At 45.0% G+C, this 22385-nt stretch overlaps 1 protein-coding gene across 1 annotated transcript in view; it reads left to right on the top strand.

Moving 5' to 3' along the window:
• Positions 1 to 3324: 3324 nt before the first annotated feature.
• RBBP8NL (RBBP8 N-terminal like) overlaps positions 3325 to 22385 on the top strand; it is a 31794-nt gene continuing 12733 nt past the window's right edge. Inside the window, exons 1-9 of the mRNA XM_039912890.1 lie at positions 3325 to 3447; positions 8105 to 8147; positions 10342 to 10437; positions 11190 to 11302; positions 13247 to 13319; positions 15976 to 16136; positions 16750 to 16832; positions 19562 to 19725; positions 21206 to 22064. Coding sequence (XP_039768824.1) covers positions 3387 to 3447; positions 8105 to 8147; positions 10342 to 10437; positions 11190 to 11302; positions 13247 to 13319; positions 15976 to 16136; positions 16750 to 16832; positions 19562 to 19725; positions 21206 to 22064 — 1653 coding nt within the window. The 5' untranslated portion in view covers positions 3325 to 3386. The remainder of the gene's footprint in view (positions 3448 to 8104; positions 8148 to 10341; positions 10438 to 11189; positions 11303 to 13246; positions 13320 to 15975; positions 16137 to 16749; positions 16833 to 19561; positions 19726 to 21205; positions 22065 to 22385) is intronic.

The raw sequence follows: 22385 nt of genomic DNA, 5'->3' as shown, positions 1-22385 counted from the left end.
GAAGAGGACATTAAGGATCCTTAACATCCTCTTTTAGCTGTCACCTCCCCACCTCCTGACATCAGAAGGATCCTGGAAACTACTGATTTCAGGGGCCCAGGTGGTCCCACTTCCCATGCTGAGAGGGGCAGGGCCTCCTAAATCATGGGGTTCAGGTTCAGCCATGATCCCCTCCTGAAAGCAATCTAGAATGTTTCCCAAGGAGGCTGGGAAATCTCTCTCTCTCTTCCCTCTCTCTTGAAAACCAGTTAACTGTCTGGGATGGATTAGGGGCCTTCCAGCTGGGAAACGGTACTGGAAGAGGTGATCCCTCAGATTACATCCCGCCATGGAATCCTGTGATTCAGTGTTGAGTAGGTAGAAAACGCTACCGGGTTCCATTGGCATGGGTATCCTAGAAAGCCGGACCGACTCTGTCCGTTGCTCTAGCCGCAGCAGTAACCTGTACCACGTCATGTAGATTTATCTGTGATTTGGGCATGTGGAAATAACCACATGGAAGAAAGATTTTGATTGACCAGAATTTTGCAATGCTTCAACTTGAGATTGCAAAAGAAGCATTGGATAAAGATTTCATAAGACAGTTTTTGTGTGAGTTTAAAATACCGATTAATTAGGCTTAACAACCCTGTACTGTGTATGTTTCAGACACTATGGCAGAGTTATACATTTCAAATAAGCATGACAGCAGTAATTCATGATGGGCCTTGTACGGATTCCTGCTGCCTGTGAGACTTGGATACGTTAATCCAGTGGATGATGCAGATCTTCCTGTTTGTCCACTCTCCTTGAGCTGTAAATTACTCTTCTAGAGTGTCTGTGCTTAAAAGTAGCATTTCCCCCCCAAATTGGGTATTTCCTTCCTCAAGGGGCAACCGCTTCTCACCGTGTTTCTCTATTTGTCAAAGTGCCTACTGCATACTCATTTAGGGATGTCGTCTCTGACAGAGGTCCACTCTTTCCACTAGCCCTCCAGAAATCACATCTCCTCCAAGACACCTTCCCTGACAAAGCCCTCACTTCCCCTACTCTCCCTCCCTTCTGCTTTGTGCGTGTACTGGGATCCATACCCCTTCAGCACTTGATACTCACCCCATTCCCAACCCTGCAGCACTTGCGTACACATCCTTACACTCTCCCATTTCCCCTATCTGTAATTTATTTTAACTTTTGTATCCCCCTCTAGACTTGTGGGTAGGCATCATGTCTACCAACTGCATTGTGCTGTCCCACTTGCTTTGCACAGTACTCTGCACGTGGTGAGCACTCAGTAGATACTGTTGACTGACTTATTCCACCTCCTAGACATGTCCATAGCGGGGCCAAACCTCTTTTCCTTACTTCCGTTATCTAGCTGGGAAGAGGGGCAAGGGATAGTAGCACTAAGGGCATTCCACAGAGAAATATCTTGAAAGCACACACTTCCTCTGAACTTGGACATTCATCCTCAAATTCGCCCTGGTCTTGACAGAGCGCATAACTGAGCAGTAGAAGCAACTCCAAATGGAGGGGATGCTGACAGCATTATCCCCATGGTCCTCTGGGGCACCCCTCCCTGGCCCGCTTCATAGGCATGACTCTCCCCTTCTCAGTGGTAGGACAGGGCACTAAAAGTGAACTCCCCAGAGTGTGAAAAGTGTGCACAATGCAGCTGTCCACTCAGTTGGAGTCAAATGCCACAGTTCTGCATGGCTCATTCAGAAACCAGCTGCAGATGGAAATTGAGTACTGGGGGAAAATCCTGCTCTCGATGGGCAGGAAAGGAGAGGAAAGATGCCTCCAGATCAGTAGCATAGGGAAGGATCTTTAGAGCGTATGTATGCGTATGCATGTTCTCACAACTCCGTGCCGAGTCCAATTGGCGGAATTATCTTTTTTGGCGCATTTATTTATTTTTCAATACAGCCCTTTCTCCCACTAAAACATCCTTGGCTCTGTGTTCTTCCCTGACATTATTCTACTCTCACCGGCCCACTGAGTGGTTCATTTTCCTTTCTTCTGGATGCTATTTTCTTTGGTCCCAATTTTGTAATTGTCACCCACCCAGGCTTATTGAGGAAGAAATAACTCTGATGAAAATTCAGGAGAAAACCCATCTTGTCTTGCCTATGTTCAGTCCAGTCCCTGTTGTGCTGACCACCTTCAGAATTAAGTGATTGGTTCTGCTGCATATGGGGCTTTAGAGACAGAGTTGGTTGCCCCTTCTTACCTCACTGCACTACGAGCTGGATTGGCAGAATTGTCCTTTTTGGTTTGTTTATTTATTTTTCAATACAAACCCCCAGTCCCTTCCCCCACCCATTCTCACATTTGGTAGGACGAGAAGAAGAGGAATATCTCATCAGTGAAAGGGACAATGGAATGTTAGAAAAGTCTGGTAGGAGAAATCCATTCAGAAGAGTCATGCTTCAGTGCCCAAACAGCAAAGCTGTCAATAGGCCATGGGCCAAGGGAGGAATTAGGATTTCATAAACATACGCAAAATGTCTCTCATCTCTCAGGAATTCACTTGATTGCTCCTGAGTTTCTCTACCTTCCCTATTCAAATTCACCTGATTCAGGTAAAATAGAGAAAGGGTCTTTATTATTTTTCCTCATCTCTCAGCAGGCCCAAGTACTCAGAGAGGAGGGCACATTAAAAATATTTGGAGGGAAATCATTGATTTTGGCAGACTATCTGCAAATAAGTTCAACTTTGAAATCTTAGTACACCCCTCAAGTTTGCCCACTCTGCTTCAAAGAAGAGGGCATTTGACCAGGGAAGGAGGTGAGATCACGTTCAGGAAAGAGGGAGGGGATTGGTGCTGTAACCACAGGCATGAAAATAAAATAAATTACAGATGTGTTCATAGGTGAACTGCATAAGCCAAGTGAAATGATGTGCTGCAATTATTTGGAAAGTTCATACCAAGTCCCACTATTGGCAAAAATCAAGTGTTCTGGATTTTTTTGCCCAAATAATAATAATAATAATAATGTTGGTTAATAATAATGTTGCCCAAATGATCCAGATTAACTCTTCAAGCAACTGTGATGATCAAATCCACTAAACAACTGCTCAATTTTTCTGTTGGCCTCTAGACCGTAAGCTCCTTATGGGCAGAGAACCTGTCTACAACTCTGTTGCAATGTAGTCTCCCAATGGCTTAGTACAGTGCTCTGGACACAGTAAGCACTCAATAAAGACCACTGACTGATCGATTAAAACTCTAGATGCACTAAGCACTCAATAAATACGACTGGTTGATAAAAGAAAAAGGGTCCTTGTTGAAAGCTTTGTTCATTGATTCCTTTTTCTTTCTTCTAGGTTAAAGACCAGAATGGAATAGCCCCCAGGGCAGCAGCCCCTCCCAGGGCTTGGGAGAGCCAGGCTGAAGGCCCTGGCCATGGAGAGCTTCACTGAGTCTCTCAGTAGGCTGAAGGACATCCATGAGAAGGAAGTCCTAGGTAAGAAATGCAGCCAAATTTTTCCCTGATTCCAAGAGCCTTTCTGTTCAAACCCAGTTTCCTCTATACGGAGACCCAGTTTCGAACTGAATCCCCAAACCCAGCCTGATGTTTGCCTTGTGAGTGGTGCTCAATTGTGGCAAAAATTACTTCATTGTAATTACTCCAGAATTACTTCATTGTTCTGGAAGGCAAGAAATGCTGGTGCCTTCCATTCCCACTCCCTGGCCATCTCAGGCAAGGGAGAAGCGCAGAGGGAAGAGCGAAGGGGATATTTGAGTGTTCCTAGTGTTTAAACGATGGTATCTATTCAGAATTTACTAGGTGCCAAGCTCTGGGCTAGATTCAATATAATAAAATCAGGCATAATCTTGGTCCCTCAAGGAATTCACAGAATCAGATGTAGGGAGAGTAGCAATTATATCCCTATTTTACAGATGAGGCAGAGAGATTAAACGACTTGCCCAAGGTCACACAGCTGGCCAGCAGCAGAGTTGGATTTAAAGCCCCGGTCTCCTGACTCCTAATCCCAAACTCTTTCCATTTGGTCACAATGCCTCCTGTGATTCCATATTTTCAGAAACTGTCCTTTGGACCCTGAGCAGAGCTTGGGCTTTGGATGGATGGTGGTGGAGAACTAGGTCAGAGGGTACCAAGGAAGGAAAGATTGGGTGGCAGATACTCTTAGTACTCTTCCATTAGCACTTCAGGCCCTTGCCCACTTTTGTCATCCTTAGTGCTAGAACTGTGAGCAACCCCTCGCTAGACCACAGAAGGACCTGGGTTCTAATTCCGATAGCCACCTATCTGTTGTGTGACCTAGGGCAAGCCACTTAACTTCTCTGTGCCTCAGTTTCCTTTCTGTAAAATGGAGATTAAATCCTACTCTTCCTACTATCCCTCCATGTGGGATAGGAACTGTGTCCAGTCTGACTACAATGTATCTATCCCAGTGCTTAGTACAGTGCCTAACACATTATAAGTGCTTTACAAATACCACTACAAAAAAAAAAAAAGATAGGTTAAGGCCACAACAGGCAATAAGCAGGGACCAACAGAAAATGACAGAAGTCATTCCGTCATGCCCGGTGAACAACAGAGGTGCTTGGATTGTGGAGGCATGAGCCCAAGCCCAGCCCTCCAGGCATCTGCAGGAGAAAGCACTTTGTTTGGCTCCCCAAAGCCAGGGAAGCCTACCTGAGGTGAAGGGGCACACCCTGGATGTCCTCAAACTGGTACTGCTTTGTCGGAGCCATCCTCTATCTTGGGAAGGGAACACAGCCTGGGCAGCCGTTCTCGGGAGGCATTTGATTGATTGATTGCATTTATGGATAAGGAAGCCAGGCATTAGCGATCTTAACTATATTTCAATGATTCATTCATTCAGTCATATTTATTGAGCGCTTACTGTGTGCAGAGCTCTGTAACTAAGCACTTGGAGAGTACAGTGATGATGATGGTATTTGTTAAGCGCTTACTATGTGCCGAACACTGTTCTAAGCACTGGGGTAGATACAAAATAATCAGGCTGTCCCCCTTGGGGCTCACAATCTTCATCCCCATTTTACAGATGAGGTAACTGAGGCACAGAGAAGTTAAGTGACTTGCCCAAAGTCACACAACTGTTAAGTGGTGGAGCCAGAATTAGAACCCAAGACCTCTGACTCCCTAGCTCTGGCTCTTTCCACTAAGCCATGCTGCTTCTCAGTCACTCATACTAATTGAGCATTTATTATGTGAAGAGCACTGTACTAAGTGCTTGGGAGAGTACAATATAACAGAGTTGGTAGACATGTTCCCTGGCCATAATGAGTGTACATCTAGATTCTACATAATAATGGTGCAGAACTGGCTTATTTGTTAAGTGCTTACTATGTGTTAGGTACTCTTCTAAGCACTGGGGTAAGTACTGATCAGGTTGGACACAGTTCCTGTCCCACATGGGGCTCACTATCCTAATCCCCATTTTCCAGATGAGGTAACTGAGGCAGAGAGAAGTGAAATGACTTGCCCAAAGTCACTCAGCAGACAAGTGGTGGAGCTTGAATTAGAACCCAGGTCCTCTGACTTCCAGGCCAGTGTTCTATTCACTAGGCCATGCTAAGCAGCGTGGCTCAGTGGAAAGAGCACGGGCTTTGGAGTCAGGGCTCATGAGTTCGAATCCCAGCTCTGCCACTTGTCAGCTGTGTGACTGTGGGCAAGTCACTTAACTTCTCTGTGCCTCAGTACCCTCATCTGTAAAATGGGGATTAAGACTGTGAGCCCCACGTGGGACAAGCTGATTCCCCTATGTCTACCCCAGCACTTAGAACAGTGCTCGGCACATAGTAAGCGCTTAACAAATACCAACATCATTACTATTATTATTATTATTCTCACGCTGCTTCTATTATTTGGAGTTCTTTTGAAGTCCACCTCTGCTGCCGCTCCCTGCTCTCTGCCCCAGCAGTTTTTGTCTGCTTCCATCATTGCTGCTTATTAAACTTTCCCCAAACCTGGAACTATGCTTCCTTAAACAAAAGCGATTTTTCTCATGGACCTGATCTACCTGTAAGCCAGTGGAAAGTCTTTTGCAAATAAAAGCGGTGAGGAGTTAAATGCCAAGGTGCCTGCGGGACAAGCTCGGGACCCAGAGGCAGAAACTGAGTTCTTATACCTAGACCCAAGCAGGGAACACAGATGGAGACCACGACATAAGAAGAAATTATCTGCATAATTCAGTACCCAAAAATAAACTTTGGTCTGAATTTTCCTGAAATTTCAGGTGAACAGAAATGTTCTTTTCCTGAATTGTCCAGATCATTCAAAGGTGCATTTTAGGCGTCATTTATCTGGAAAATTCATATGTGTGGATTCCACGCTCAATAAACCCTTCTTCTACTTCCTGGAGGTAGCAGGCCCAGGCTCCCCACTCCTATTTCAAAAGCCAGCCAAGGAAGAACTTATAGGCTCAGCCAAACAGCCATCTTCATGGCTGGGCATTCTGAGGTAATAATAATAATAATGTTGGTATTTGTTAAGCGCTTACTATGTGCCGAGCACTGCTCTAAGCGCTGGGGTAGACATAGGGGAATCAGCTTGTCCCACGTGGGGCTCACAGTCTTAATCCCCATTTTACAGATGAGGGAACTGAGGCACAGAGAAGTTAAGTGACTCGCCCACAGTCACACAGCCGACAAGTGGCAGAGCTGGGATTCGAACTCATGAGCCCTGACTCCAAAGCCCGTGCTCTTTCCACTGAGCCACGCTGCTTCAGGGCTGCACACACCAATTACCTAGGTCATTCTGACTCAAAAGTTCAGTTTGGCCTGAAATGATCCAAATGTCGTATTTCAGGCAGACACTATATGGCGGCAATATTTTAGCCTAAAATACTTGAAACGTTTCAGGACGAGGTGTACTTTTAGGTAGCATTTTTCCAGAAAATCTACCTATGAAGACCGCACATTTCTCTATTCCCCCAAGCCACTGACAGGAAACTACCGAGCCTCGGAATTTCATAGCAAGCACAATCAAATACAATCTTGTGTGGTTTTCATCCAAAAATCTCGCCCCCTTCCTGATCTCATTGAGTCAATCGAGAGAAACATCTATTCCCTCCCCCTCTAGAATGTCATAGGTGTGAACACTCAAGGATTTGAGAGTCATCTGTTGTCACTTGGATGGAATATATAAAAAAATTCCCCTCTAAAAATTTCCTGACACATTGCCTGTATTACAGTAATAATAATGTTGGTACTTGTTAAGCTCTTACTATGTGCAGAGCGCTGTTCTAAGCACTGGGGTAGATACAGGGTAATCAGGTTGTCCCACGTGAGGCTCACAGTCTTAATCCCCATTTTACAGACGAGGTAACAGGCACAGAGAAGTTAAGTGACTTGCCCACAGTCACACAGCTGACAGGGGGCAGAGGCAGGATTCGTACCCATGACCTCTGACTCCCAAGCCCATGCTCTTTCCACTGAGCCGTGTTGCTTCTCCACTAAGCAGCTCAGTGTTCCAGAATTTATAGTATCTGAAAAATAACTGCAGGAAACATTAAACATGAGGGAAACTAGCGAGCTGAATGAGGTGAATTTGCATCGGAAAGAAACAAGCTATTAGTACCTGGAAACAGTGACAAAGCATCAGGTACTCAGCTCCCCCCATTGGACAATTAATGAATTATCACCAGGCTGATATGCTTTCCTTCCTACCTGCTCTCTCCAATTCACCCTTCTAAACCACAAGGTTTAACTAAATCGTGTCCTTGAACTTGAATCTTCTTTGGAGAAACTCAGACCGAAGGTTCCTGCTTAATCCAATCCAGTGGAGTTGGCAGGTTTGAAAAATAAAGAATGTTCAAAGAGACAAAAGAAATGGAAGGCAGGCATCACTTTGGGGAGAAAGGTCTCACTTGCTAGCTGGATTTTCCAGTTAGCCAGTGAATGGTTCTGGAAAGTGGGCAAAAGCAGTTATACATTATGAAAGGCAGGTCAGAAAACCCAGTCCATTTAGGAGAAGAAAACAAGATTGTGGTCCACTGTTGCAGTCATAATATTTTTCAGCACAAACTCTATCTCGTGTCACTCTATTTCAACAACCCCTTGGATCTCATTGGGATTCTGCAGTTTCACTCCAAAGGGCCAGAATATTCACCTGTTTTCACTACTTTCAGGACTGCAGACAAAGCTGACAGAGCTGAACACAGAGAAGTGTCGGTGAGTATCATCTACTTGAACAGCCACGCGGCGAGAGGGATGGATGGTGTTTCTTGGCCAACTTTAGCTTACAGAAATTCATCAAAGAAATTTTCCTAGAAGACTCCTGGTGAAGTTTCAGAAGCCAGAGAAAGCATGTGCTCCAGTTTGCACTCAAACTCATTTCTCAGACTTTCCTACACTCAATCAGTAGCATTAGAGAAAAGGTATTTAGAAGTGGGGAGAAGCCAGGGGTAAAAAACTCCTTCCTCTTCTACTTTAATTTAATTGAGTGGCATAAAATAGGGAGTGAAAGTGCTGACTAAATGAGTTTGTATTAGACTGGCACTTGGTGCTTGCTCTTTTCACTTGGTATTTCAAACAGAAGGAAAATATCATTGTTCTACTTCATCCCCATGGAAATTACTTTTTTGATGGTATTTGTTAAGTTCTTACTATGTGCCAGGCACTGTACTAAGTAATGGGGAAGATACAAGCTAATCACTCTGGACACAGCCCATGTTGCACATGGGGCTCACAATCTTAACCCCCAATTTACAGTTGAGGTAACTGAAGCATAGAAAAATTGTGACTTTCTCAAGGTCATTCCAGCAGACTAGAGGCAGAGCTGGGATTAGAACCCAGTCCTTTTGATTCCCAGGCCCCATGCTCTATCAACTAGGCCACACTGTTTCTCAAAGAAGTCTGCTTCTCCAAATTCACTAGGGAAATAACTCCAATCCCTCCCTGCTTTCACCCATCCTCTCCCAGCCTTCTCAGTTCCCTGGCTTTCCTTGTCCCCACTTTATGGCACCCCAAATTCACCCTCAGTCTCCCCAGTCCCATCCCTTCTCTATCTTCTTTTAAAGAGTTCCAGTGCTGATGGGTTACATCATGGACCGCATCACTGCTATGTACACAGATTGTGGTCCCCACCCACTGGGGCTAAGTTGGAGGGCCAGTGCTGAGGCCAGTCCAGGACAGCACTGGGGGAGAAAAAAGCAGCAATGAGTCAGTCAGTCAATCGTATTTACTGAGCACTTACTGTGTGCAGAGCACTGTACTAAATGTGTGGAAGAGTACAATATAATAGACACATTCCCTGCCCACAATGAGCTTATAGTTTAGAGGATGTAATGACGGTGATGTTGATGGAGGCAGAGCTGGAGGAGGAAGCTTCCAAACAGCCACTTCTTCCCACATGGCTGCCATATCGGCTCTTCCCTTCCTGCTTCCGATGCTGTCAATGGCTCCTGCTCTCCCCACATTCTGCCCCAATCTGGCCCTGACCTTGCAGTTTGCAGCCCCAGAAGGTGAAGGGCACCAGCCATGGAAGCAAGGGGGATGGTGGGGTAGCGGGGGTAGGTGGCAGCAATGACATCAGCCAGGTCCTTAATAGAACCCATCTCACTGAAGCTACTTAAAAAAGCAAATCAGTTAAACCAATAGAAAAAGAATGGAGGGGGTGATGAGGAGGAGGGCTGGAAAGGCAGTGGGAAGGGGAAGTTTCAGGAAGGTATTTTGGGAAAACCACAGGAACCAGGGATGGTGGGGGAGGAACTGGAGCTGGGTTTACATACTAGGGAGGGGCGGGGTTATCTGGGTGGACTTCAGCAGAAAAGAAGCTCTTCGTGTCTCAAACAACAGCCGAGCAAAACTTGCAGCTTGGGTACATAACTAACCCCATGACACAAAGACCCTCAGTTCCCATGTCCCTCCCTACATGGATTGAAGTTTCCTGGAGCTAGGAACTGTGCTTTGCCCAATACCCAGAGCATCAGAGATCCACATGGGGATGTAATGAATGCTCTGTGGTGGTGCTGGCAAAAGAGTGGAAAATCAAAGAAGAATCTAAAAGCCATATATCCTGATGCTCCTTCCATCTGTATCCCTGGGCTCTCCATCAAATACCAGCTTTTGTCCTCTTTTCTGGCCTGTTCATGGATTCTCATACTTGATACTGCCTGGTACCTCATGTCCCATCCTGGTTATCTGCTGAGACTCGGGTGTTGTTTTTTGTTGTTGTTGGGTTTTTTAAATGGTACTTGTTAAGTGCTTGGTGGGATGGATTTTGGTTGGCGAGGGTCAGCCTGACTTCATGTATACAAGATGGACTTGGATTAGGGTATAAATCTATCTGCAAGCATACTTTCAGAGTAATGCATGAGGTCTTAGAAAGAAATGCTGAAACTTCCTTATTTTGTCTTTTGAATAGCGACTCACAGAGGATTGAAGAACTTTTTGCCAAAAACCACCAGCTAAGGGAGCAGCAGAAAGCCCTTAAGGAGAATGTAAAAGTACTAGAAAATAGGTAAGCTCTTTTCACTGCATTCGTTGAACTGGGGGAGGTGGGTTAGTGTTGAGAGATCAGTCATTTCTTAGAAATCATTATTGATAAATAGAAAACTCTTGGACAGTATCGTCATCATCAATGAGGGCTTACTATGTGCAGAAAACTGTACTAAGTGCTTGGGAGAGTACAATTCAAGAGAATTGGCAAACACATTCCCCTCCCACAGTGTATTTACAGTCTAAAGCTTATCACCCACATGCCTAGTGATCCATCAATTTGTTCTGAGGTTCATCCTTCTTAACCTGAGCAGGGTGAAGTAAGAATCCTGTGACTCTCTCCAGGACCACAGTCTTGATAATAATAATATTAATAATAATAATAATGGTACTCACTAAGCACTTACTATGTGCCAAGCACTGTTCTAAACCCTGGGGCAGAAACAAGTTAATCAGGTTGGACACAGTCCCTGTCCCACATGGGGGACACTCTTAATCCCCATTTTACAGATAAGGTAAATAAGGCCCAGAGAAGTTAAGTGACTTGCCGAAGGTCACCCAGCAGACATGTGGCCTAGCCGGGATTAGAACCCAGGTCCTTCTGACCCCCAGGCCCATGCTCTATCCACTAAATCACACTGCTTTGATGGGACCACTTCCTTCCACCTAATGCTTCCCTGATGCTGTTGGGATCTGATTGGAGAAGGGGTGAGAGAAGGGCAACTCCTGTCCTGTCAGGCTGGGGTAAACTGATGGGTGACTCTCCTGTTTCAGGCTGAGAGCGGGCCTCTGCGACCGGTGTATGGTCACCCAGGAACTTGCCAAGAAAAAGCAGCATGAGTATGAGAACTCCCACTTCCAAAGTCTGCAGCACATCTTCATCCTTAGTAAGCCACACTGACTTCTGACCTTTCCCGCCCCCGCCCCCAGTGGCATTTAGTTTGGCTCAAAAACTGAGTATCACAACCTCAGGTTGGGGGTTGATCTGATATTTTGATGCATATGTGAAACCTAGTCTAGGGATTCATCTTCCTTCAACAATCCCACAGAGCTAGTCCTCGGAGGCTCCCAATGAAGAAGTCCTAGGAGGGTCCCAATGAAAATTGCACCAGTTGCATTTTAAAACAGTCTGTCAGGGTTTTTCTAACCCCCACAGAAGTGAGAATTACCGGCAGCTAAATCTCCTAAAATCTGCCTGGTAGTTTTCAGGTTTCTCTGAACCTCTCTTGATCAGAGACCCTGGGTGACTGCAAATGGCTTCAACACAGCAATACTAGTGTTTGGCATCAAAATCATGCCTATGTTGTTTGCTGCCTTGCACAAAGGAGTGGAAGGTTTGGGGCAGTCCATACAGGTGCAGAGCAGGTGTTGATTTGGGGTGACGGTGGGGTGGAGGTAGAAGGTGACTGGGATGGAAGGTGACTGGGATAAGGTCTCTCTGCATCTGAGAATTCATGGGCCACCATTAGTCCCTGAGCCGCTTTAACCCAAATATAGCAAGCACAGTGAGCTTGCTATCATCTTCAGTGAGGAGTAAAAATGGCCGTAGACTAAGCATCCTATTACATATCCCACAGTAGACCAGAAAAACAAGTCCCTTGAGACCCAAACCCACTGGGTGATAAGGCTCCTCTGGGGAAAAAAAAGAATGGGGGTAAAGGGGAATTTATAGCAGTTCCACTTGGTAAATGAAAATCTGGCAGCATCCAACTGATTAATCTGTTCCTAACATATGGCAGCACTCCAGGCCCCACACGGGGTATTTCGCTCTGGGCCTCTGAACAGCCTTGCTCTGTAGGCAGGCAGTGTTTAGGGAACAGTTTTTTTTTTGAAGTACCAGGGCTTCTTTCATTTTTTTTTCATTTTGTTTTTGATCTTCCCCAGCACCCCTGGGCTGAGAGCGTCTCTTTCACCCTGAAAGCTCGTAAAGCCAGAGAGACTGAGTGAGCAGAGAGACTGACTGAGCTTCCTTTTGTCTTCACCTGTCTTTCCAGTCTGACTTTTTCCCTGCCATCTTGGCAGGGGCATGCACAGAGGAGCCACCCATTGTGAATCTCTCCTGAAGTTAGGGCTTGGCTCCCTTCTTTCAGAGAAGGCCACCTAGGTAGAGCTCTGGCTTTACATTCTTCTTTTTCCCATTTTAAGTCAGTCAGTCAATTATTGAGTACTTACTGTATTACTGTATTGACTGATCTCTCAACACTAACCCACAGTATGTTCAGTTACAACATAATACAACAGACACATTTCCTGCCCACAGCGAGCACACCTCATGGCCCCTGTGGCTCATCATGGCCTGTTGCCAGGCGTCTTTTATTTATATTTGTTAAGCGCTTAATATGTGCCAGACACTGTTCTAAGGGCTAGGATAGATATATGCCAATCAATTTGGATAAAGTCCGTATCCCACATGGGGCTCACTGTCTTAATCCCCAATTTATAGATGAGGTAACTGAGGCACACAGAAATGAAGTGACTTACCCAGGGTCACACAGTGGACACATGGCATCGTCTCCTAAGAACTCTCAAATGTCAATTGAGGGCCTTCACCATCCCCATTTTTCAGAATGGGCAACCTAGCTCCAGAGACCAAGGAATCCTTCCCTAACTGGCCAGTAAGTAAACAGTTCCCTTGGCAGGAGGGTTGATAATGGGGAAGCTGTATTATCTCTTCTAGCCACTGAATTGGAGTAATTTACCTTACCGGCCCTGTCCTCCCAAAGTGCGTCATTTACAGGATCTGGTCCTGGGCTTTCTGAGCACTCAACTCTCCAGTCCCCTACCTGACTCTTTTCTACAGTGGACTCTCTCTTACTCCTTTGTCTTTGCAGCCAATGAAATGAACGGCCTAAAAGAAGAAAACAAAAATTTGAAGGAGGAACTGAAGAGGTTGCAGAACCTGGAGTAAGCCTCGGGGACATGATGAGTCCCCAATTTTGACCACAAGATGTGTAAGGCTGGAGGTTCTAGACCTCCAAATCCGGTCTACAGAAACCCCAGCTCACAGTCCAGTGTTCTGACCCAGAATAACTTCTCCCCCAGTAGTATCAGCTTTCAGAAATTATCATTGTGAATGGCCCTTTCTCATCCCAGTTCTTATTCCTATCACTTACAGGGTCAAACGTGTATGTGTAAACTATTAGGAAAGGAGGAGGCTCCTGAACCTGGAAATGATAATGGTAACAATTGTGGAATTAGTTAAGTTCTTAGTATGTGCCAAGCACTGTACTAAGAGCTGTGGTAGATATAAGATAATCAGTCCTACATGAAGTTCGTAGTCTACGTAGGAAGTAGAACAGGAACTAAATCCCGATTCCGCATATGAGGAAACAGAGGCACAGAGAAATTGCAACTTGCCCAAGGTCACACAACAGACAAGTGGCAGAGCTGGCCTTAAAATCCAGGTCCCCTGACTCCCAGGTTCATGCTCTTTCCACTAGGTCATGCACACACACACACACACTCTCTCTCTCTCTCTCTCTCTCTCTCCCCAGAGAAAGGGGCTCCCATGAATTAACTACTGAAGTTTAAATTAAATGGAGTTCTACGTTGGCTGCAAAACAAGAGATTAAGTAATTAACATTAGACAAGATACTGGTTACCAATCAACAGCAAGGCTTGCACAGATCAGGGTGGACTGTCTCTATCTGTTGCCGACTTGTTCATCCCAAGCGCTTAGTACAGTGCTCTGCACATAGTAAGCGCTCAATAAATACTATTGAATTGAATGAATGAATGGATTAATGAGAGGAATTTCCTAGTGGAAAATTCCTCTTGTGACCCAAATCTAAACAGAGCAATCAAGCCCTTGGTATCAAACCAACATGCAGTCAATGGTATTACCCTCACAGAACAAGACAACCCCCATGGTGTTTTGGAAGGACAAGCGATCTCTTCTCCAATAGGTTGGTTACTGCCAAACCAAGGAAGGGGATGTTCAGTTTTCAAAGAGAACATATTTCTTTCTAATGACTGTGAGCTTGCTGATCTGCACTTTAAACCTCTATAGAATGAGTCGATATGTTGAGGTGCCCTCCTGACTTTGACTTAACAACAACAATAATAATAATAGGAGTAACAATAATAATAATAGTGTGTGTTTAGCCAAACACTGTGCCAAACACTAGAATAGATACAAGATCAGCAGGTCGGGCATAATTCCTGTCCCACACGGGGCTTACTGTCTGAGTAGGAAGGAGAACAGGTTTTTAATCCCCATTTTACAAATGAGGAAACCGAGACATAGAGAAATTATGTAAATTGCCCAAGGTCACATAGCAGGCAAGTGGTGGGGCCAGGATTAGAACCCAGATCCTCTGATTCATAGGGCCTGTGATCTTTCCACTAAGCTATGCTATTTTCCACCAGTTGCCCTGAGTGTCAGTCTGTCTGTCTGTCTGACTTATTCTGGGCAGATCTAGCTCCCTCCTAATCCCTATTCAGTTCTTCTGCTGATATAACTTTTCCCCACATGACGTGATCTGCTTTAGGCAGATCTTTCCCAGGGGCTCAAATGTTGTGCTTTTCCTTTGAGGAAGAACCAGGGACCCATTTACCCTGTGGAAAGTTGTTTCTGCAGTTGAAGAAACAACACAGAGAAGCAGGTGAGGCCCTAGTGGATAGAGCATGGACTTGGGAGGCATAAGGACCTGGGTTCTAATCCTGGCTCTGCCACTTGTCTGATGTGTGAACTTGGGCAAGTCGCTTCACTTCTCTATGCCACAGTCACCTCATCTGTAAAATGGGGATTAAGACTGTGAGCCCCACATGGGATAGCCTGATTACCTTGTATCTACCCCAGTGCTTAGAACAGTGTTGGGCACGTAGTAAGTGCTTAACAAATACCATAATTATTGTTATTCTCCCTGTGCTCTTCCCACAAAAGACATGGGCCCAGAAAAGACAAAACTGCCAAAGTAATGTTGTCTCGGCAATCACTGAAAGGTATCTTCCACTTTGCACACCTGATCCTACTATTAGTAGTACTAGTAATAGGATCAGGTGTGCAAGGTGGAAGATATCATTCAGTTATTAATAGTATTAATAATAATAATAAGCACTTATTCTGTGTCAAGCACTGTCCTAAGAACTGGGATACATACAAGATAATCAGGTCGGACAAAGTCCCTGTCCCACTGCGGGCTCCCAGTTTAAGTAGGAGGAAGAAAAGGCATCAAATTAGAAAATGCAAGGGAAGGCCACCTCTACAAAATAAGAGGTGCTTGTTCTTCAGCTTTGGAGAGTTCTCTGCTGTGGTCCCCCCACTCCCATTGTCGCCTGAGTGGAAGAGCCTTGGACTTGGACACTCTAGCTACCTGCCCCGACTCATGTGACTCACTGAATGCTCAGGGAGTTGCTTCTTTTGCTTGTGGCCACCCAGCCCCTTCCTCCTCTAAATCTGGCACTTAAAATTTCAAATAATCAAAATAACTCGTATAGTTTTTTTTATTTTTCAAAGTGTTGCCGTATCACTGATAACACCTTAAATTCACAAATTGCCGGTGATCTCCGCTTTCATTTTCGTTTCATTTTCTCCCTTGTTTTACTCCCACCCTCACAGGGAAAGGACCAAGCACCACAGGACCATATCCAGAGAAAGCAGCTCCACCCCTGATTCGCCCTTGTCCTTACTGTCTCCCGTCAACAGGAAAGCCAGTACTGAGAAACCTGTGAGCAGAGATGCTGAAGAGGAATATCTTCCCCGTGCACAGTTGGGAGAAGGTACAGTTAACGGGGTGTGCCCGAGGGCACCCTGAACAAAAAGTAGGGGACCACCAAGAGGATGCTGGGGGATTTCAGGACAGTATAGGGAAGTTTGGTCCATTCAATCCCAGATTAGCACTGAAGGGAAAATGGAGTGAGAAGGGAATGTCTTCTCTACAGCATTATATAGTCTTTCCAAGCCAGTGGAGATGGAAAGTAGATAAAGGTCTTCAATTGGTAAATATTTTTACTTAATGATGCAGAAAACTATTAACCCAAACAGCCTGTAACTGGAGCTAGTGTTAATCATCAAAAATTCAGGTAACCCAACCTGACTGAGTTTTGCTTTCTTAAGCAGAAGCACATCAAATTTCATTCCGTCCACCCAATTGGTTTTTTCTTAATTATCCAAACTGGTCTCAATTCACATTATTGTTAAGTAGATGACTGATATTCCACTGTAGCTTTCTTCCAGAGTTTTTCCTTTGAAACAAGACACACAAAATAGCCATTGATCTGTTTTTAGCTTTCCAGGCACCTCCTCCTTGTAGCCCCTCAGAGAAGCTGAATCCTTTTAAACTGTAATTAATTACCTTTCCCTCTTTTTGCTCACCCATTCATGTATTTGAAGAAAAGTCAACAGGATTCAGAACTTCTCCAGTCACTAAAATTTCCACCGGAACACCTCTCCCCGAGATGCGAATTCTGGAAATGGTAAGGTTTGAAGGCTGCATTTTGGATGACATCCAACTGAGTTATATTTACAGAGAATCAATGCTAATTGTGATATTTGTTAAGCACTTATTATATGCCAAGTACTGTACTAAGCAATGGGATAGACACAAGATAATCAGGTCCCACATGGGGCTCACAGTCTAAATAGGTGGGAGAATGGGTATTAAATCTCCATTTTGCAGATGAAGAAACTAAGACACACAGAAGCTAACTGAATTGCCCAAGGCCACATAGTAAGTGGCAGGGCTGGGATTATAAACCCAGGTCCTGTGATTCCCAGCCCCGTACTCTTTCCACTGGGCCACACTCACTACTTCCCTCTGACACACACACCTGAAGTGTTCTATCAATGACTCTAAGTAACTCTTGGAGAAGCAGCGTGGCTCAGTGGAAAGAGCACGGGCTTTGGAGTCAGGACTCATGAGTTCGAATCCCAGCTCTGCCACTTGTTGGCTGTGTGACTGTGGGCAAGTCACTTAACTTCTCTGTGCCTCAGTTCCCTCATCTGTAAAATGGGGATTAAGACTGTGAGCCCCACGTGGGACAACCTGATTCCCCTATGTCTACCCCAGCGCTTAGAACAGTGCTCGGCACATAGTAAGCGCTTAACAAACATTATTATTATTATCTGATTAAAATGGTTTGATCCCCTAATATACGAGAATGGAAATATGACATCTCAATCAATTGATGATATTTATTGAGCACTTAGGGTGAGTACAGCACTATGTTAAGCATGTGGGAGAGTGCAATACAAAAGAGTTGGTAGACACATTCCCTGCCCACAACGAGCTTACAATCTAGAGGGGGAGACAGACATTAATATAAATAATTTAATCTCAATAGGACATTTCTCACCCCAAGGTCTGAATTCCTAATTCTGAAATTTATCCCTTTTACCTTAATTTGTCCTACCATGATGAGACCTAAATCTGAGCTTACTGTATAATAATAATGTTGGTATTTGTTAAGCGCTTACTATGTGCAGAGCACTGTTCTAAGCGCTGGGGTAGACACAGGGGAATCAGGTTGTCCCACGTGGGGCTCACAGTCTTAATCCCCATTTTACAGATGAGGTAACTGAGGCACAGAGAAGTTAAGTGACTTGCCCACAGTCACACAGCTGACAAGTGGTAGAGCTGGGATTCGAACTCATGACCTGGGACTCCAAAGCCCGTGCTTTTTCCACTGAGCCATGCTGCTTCTCTAGTTAACTGAACTTGAAAATATCTGTTCTTCCTCCTAAGATTGTGATCTCCAGTGTGGGACAGGGACTGTGTCCAACCTGATACACCTGAATCTACTCCAAGGCTTAGAACAGTGCTTCTCACATAGTTAGCACTTGAGAAATACCATAAAAAAAAACAACTTGGTAACTTAGAGCACTTAGTAATTTGAAATCAAGGTAGAAATAGTAAAGAGAGAGGTGCTCTGAAGGTACTCTGGGCCCCTTGACTCAACAATTCAAAGAAAAAGATAAATATTAACATTAGAAAGTGAATTATCCAATTGGGGAAATTCTAATTCAGAAAACAAAATGTTAATTTATCTCAGAGGCATTTGCCCAATTTTCCTGATTAACCGAGTATTTTGAATTATTACTCTGTTAACTTCAATTCAGATAACAGATAGGTTTTTATAACCAACATTGTCACCCAGCTCCCAACTGGACCTCTGTAACCACCTAAAGGAGTAATTAACAGTGGTTTTAAAAAGACAGATCCTGACTGAATTTAGTGGAATAAACTGTTTAAACAAATATAGACTTTGTAGTCCAAAGTCAAGTGGGTCTAGACCCTCATTTCGGAAGTCAGAAGGATCTGGGTTCTAATCCTGACTCTGTCATTTGTCTGTTGTATGACCATGGGCAAGTCGCTTAGCTTTTCTGTGCCTCAATTTCCTCATCTGTAAAATGGGGATTCAACTGTGAACCCCTTGTGGGCCATGAACTGTGTCCAACCTAATTAGCTTATATCTATCCCCGGGCTTAGTACAGTGCCTGGCACATAGCAAGCACTTAACAAATGCCATCAAAAAAAATCAGATTGGCCTCTAACAGCCTAAGTGAGCTTTACTCATGTGACTGTTTTAAGCTTCCATCAACAACACTAGAAAATCAGGTACTCTCAGTTCTCCAATAATGCAGGGTTACATTCCTGACAAACCTCAAGTTAAAGAAAACTCAAGCTACAGTATGACTCCTTGACCAGTGCCTGGTCACAACTGTCTTTTCCAACACTCAATGGTATTCTTTCCAGGTATATATGGATTGTCAGAAAAACATTTTTTAATTCCCTAACACCGTTCTATCCCAAACGTTTAGTGAAGGAAACGGACTATGGAAAAACTTCAGGCACTCAGCTGGCCCTGCTGAAAATGAGAAGCTGAATAACCTTCTTACAGTTTTAAATTTCCTATTTGTAACATTGGTGAAGATATCTTTGAACTGATAATTAAAGAACTGGAAATTGGTTCTTTTTGCCATGCAGGCAAATTATCATCGAGGGAAAAAACTACACAAATGCTTCTCTCCCTGTTTTTCCCCCCCTTTCTTCCTTTCTCCCTCTCCTCCTCCTGGAATTTGCCACGGGTTCCAAGGCCCCATTGGATGAGATTTTGGAAAATCATCCTTCTCCAATCCAGGTAGGGGGCAGATCAGCATGGTAGCAGCCACAATCTTGTCCCCAAGTATTTCCCTCTTCTTCTAGAACCCCCAGAGGATAGCCAACCAGTTACACGGGACCATTGCTGTGGTGAGGCCAGGCTCTCGCTCCTGCCTCTCAGACAGGAGCTCTTCAGAGACAACCACTCCACCGCCCACTAGGAGAAGCCCATCATCGCCACCAGGTGAACGCAGCCTCTCCCTTGATAGGTGAGTCACCTGAGGTTCATCCATTCAATTGTTTTTATTAAACGCTTATTCTGTGCAGGGAACTGTACTAAGCGCTTGGGAAATACACTATAACAATCAACAGACACATTCCCTGCCACTCCCCTGGACTGCAGCCTGCTGACTCTCCTTTGGCTTCCCTCCAAATCACAGGTATCTCAATTCCCTGTCCTCTCTGGTGTGTACACACACACACACACACAGACCCCACTCCCACCCCCCATGCCTACCCATTGACTTTACTCTCAAGGCTGTCCAAGCTGTAACCCCATTTGTGCAGATATTCATTGTGGGCAGGGAATGTGACTACCAATTCTGTTATTCTGTTATTTTGCACTTGCCCATGCACTTTGTACAGTGCTATGCACCCAGTAAGTGCTCAATAAATACCACTGATTTATTGATTGATTGCCTAATATTCAATATTCATCCCAATCCTAGAAACTAGCTATTTTTCAGGCTCTCTGGGTTTCTGGATCAGGGAGATAATCAGCTGTTGAAAGAGATGAGAAATCCTCCTCCCCACAGTGCTTATTCCTGTTCATGATTACATCTTGGATTAATTGAGATTAATTCTCCCCACAAGTCTGCAAAATGGTTCAAATGGTAGTGGGCATAGACTTTGTTTTTGAGGATTGCCTCTCAAAATCACAGGTCCCTCCAAATTGGTTTCCTTTTCTATGCATCTTACCCAAGTAGAGGGAGGGTCCCCCAGAGAGCATGCCTCAGGCTCCCATTGTCAAAGACGCTTCTTTAGGTAAGAGGAAATAGTTAAATTCGGCCTAAAAAATGAAGCTTCAGGTATTGTATGTTTGGTTTGGCTGTTCCTGCTGCCTTTCTATCCCTCTGAGAAAGCCTTGGTGGCAGGAAGCAGATCTCACCCAACCCCAAGTTTAAAAAATGATAGACCAGCAGCTGCTTGCAGTCCAGAAACAGTCATGTGCCCCAGTTCAGTACTCAGAAAATGACATGATGACAGGGAAGCAAGGGCAAGAATGCAGAGCTCTCCGGTCACCAAAGAATCATGCTCATTTCTCTTCCTCTGGGGAAGCTATCTGCCCTTCAGAGGGCCAAATTAAGACCCTGGTGGGTTCCTGAAAGGTCAGTTATCCAGGTCATTCCCTCTACCTTCCCAGAGCACACATTACCACCTCCCTGACTTCACAAGAGGTAAGGGTGGGCAATTTCAGAATGGCTGTTGATGTTTAGGGAAGGTCTCAAATAAGTCCACAACTAGACTCAGGCTAGTCTCCTAGTTCCTCACAAAGCCTCCAGCCCTAGTAGCTAACTGAACTGTGGCTTGAAATACCTCAGTCCCTGCTCTTGCCCATCTGCGCTGAAGCCTAAATCACAGTTGAGCTCAAAGAACGGACACATCACCTAGGGTCAAGGGGTGCTCCCTATCCATCCTGAAACCTAATTCTGACATGAACTTTCCCTTTCCTTCTTTTTCTCGAAGTAGTTACCTGAGAGCCAGTAAACCAGAGTCTCATGAAGTGACTTCATCTTATGAGACCCTGAAGCTGACCGCCCGGAGTGAACAACTCTGCCTCCTCAACCAGCACCTCTCTTTGCATCGATTCGGGCTACGGAGTCACTACCCTTCTGCAGGCAGAGAAAATAGTTTCTCAACCCAAATGTTCCAGACCAAAGATGTGGAGACGAGAACCCGGATGCAGGACTGGGAAGATCAGCCGGCCATTCTAGACCTTCCTGGGGCTATTGTTTACATGAGGGACCAGCGACTGGAGGGAACACTTCAATTTCTTGAGCAGAGGGAGAGGCTCCAATTTCTCCTGGCACAGCAGCAGGAGCGAGAACTACGAATCCGAACAGAGAGCTCTAGAAACCAAATTCCAGTTCCCACAGCTCCAGAAGAAAAGCTCCCTTTGCCCCTCCAGACTACAGAGTCAAGGGGCAGAGAAAGCCAGAAGGAGGAAAATATGTCGGTGGGATTCAAAGAAACAGACAGAAATGTGCTTTTGGAGGACACAGACGCATCTGACCAAGGGGAAACAAATGAGGCAACTAGGGATTATTTGATGGACAAACCTCTAGACCTATCAGATTATGGGAGAGGTCGGGAGGCACCCAAATTAACCAGTTGGCTCAAATCCCCCAGACTGGCAGAAGGTCAGTGCCTAAGTCCAAAGTTGGATGAAAAGGTTTCTCATCAGAACATCAAGAGTTTGAATCCCCAGCCTCTAGAGAGTGAACATTCTTCATCCTCCCTCAGCAGGCTCCAGGATCCCAACCAAGGAGATCCTAAGAGAAGTGAAGAAGGGCCTGCAGACCAAGCAGGAGAACATGTGGTTTCCTATGTAAGTGAATCGCAGAGCAAATATTTCTGACAGTACAGTCTGAGCAATAATGGTCAGAAATTCAAGCCATCTTGTAAGGGGAGGGGACCCAAACTTCTCAAAGGAGGACACTGAGTGCTTAGTACAGTGCTCTGCACACAGTAAGCACTCAATAAATATGTTCAATTGAATGACACTGAAAGGAGGAAAGGCCTGATTGTTATTCAGAGGGGAAGGGAATGTCCATCTCAACCCACAGGAAGAGGCCCATGTTTTGCTTTCCAAACTCCCATGAGGAAAGGTGCTATATACATTCAAGGTGTATTAAATGGTGGTGGCTTC

This window comes from Ornithorhynchus anatinus, chromosome 8 (genome assembly GCF_004115215.2).
Source record: "Ornithorhynchus anatinus isolate Pmale09 chromosome 8, mOrnAna1.pri.v4, whole genome shotgun sequence".
NCBI lineage: Eukaryota > Metazoa > Chordata > Mammalia > Monotremata > Ornithorhynchidae > Ornithorhynchus > Ornithorhynchus anatinus.
The sequence above is the reverse complement of the archived record's forward strand: the minus strand, read 5'-3'. Positions and strand labels throughout refer to the sequence as shown.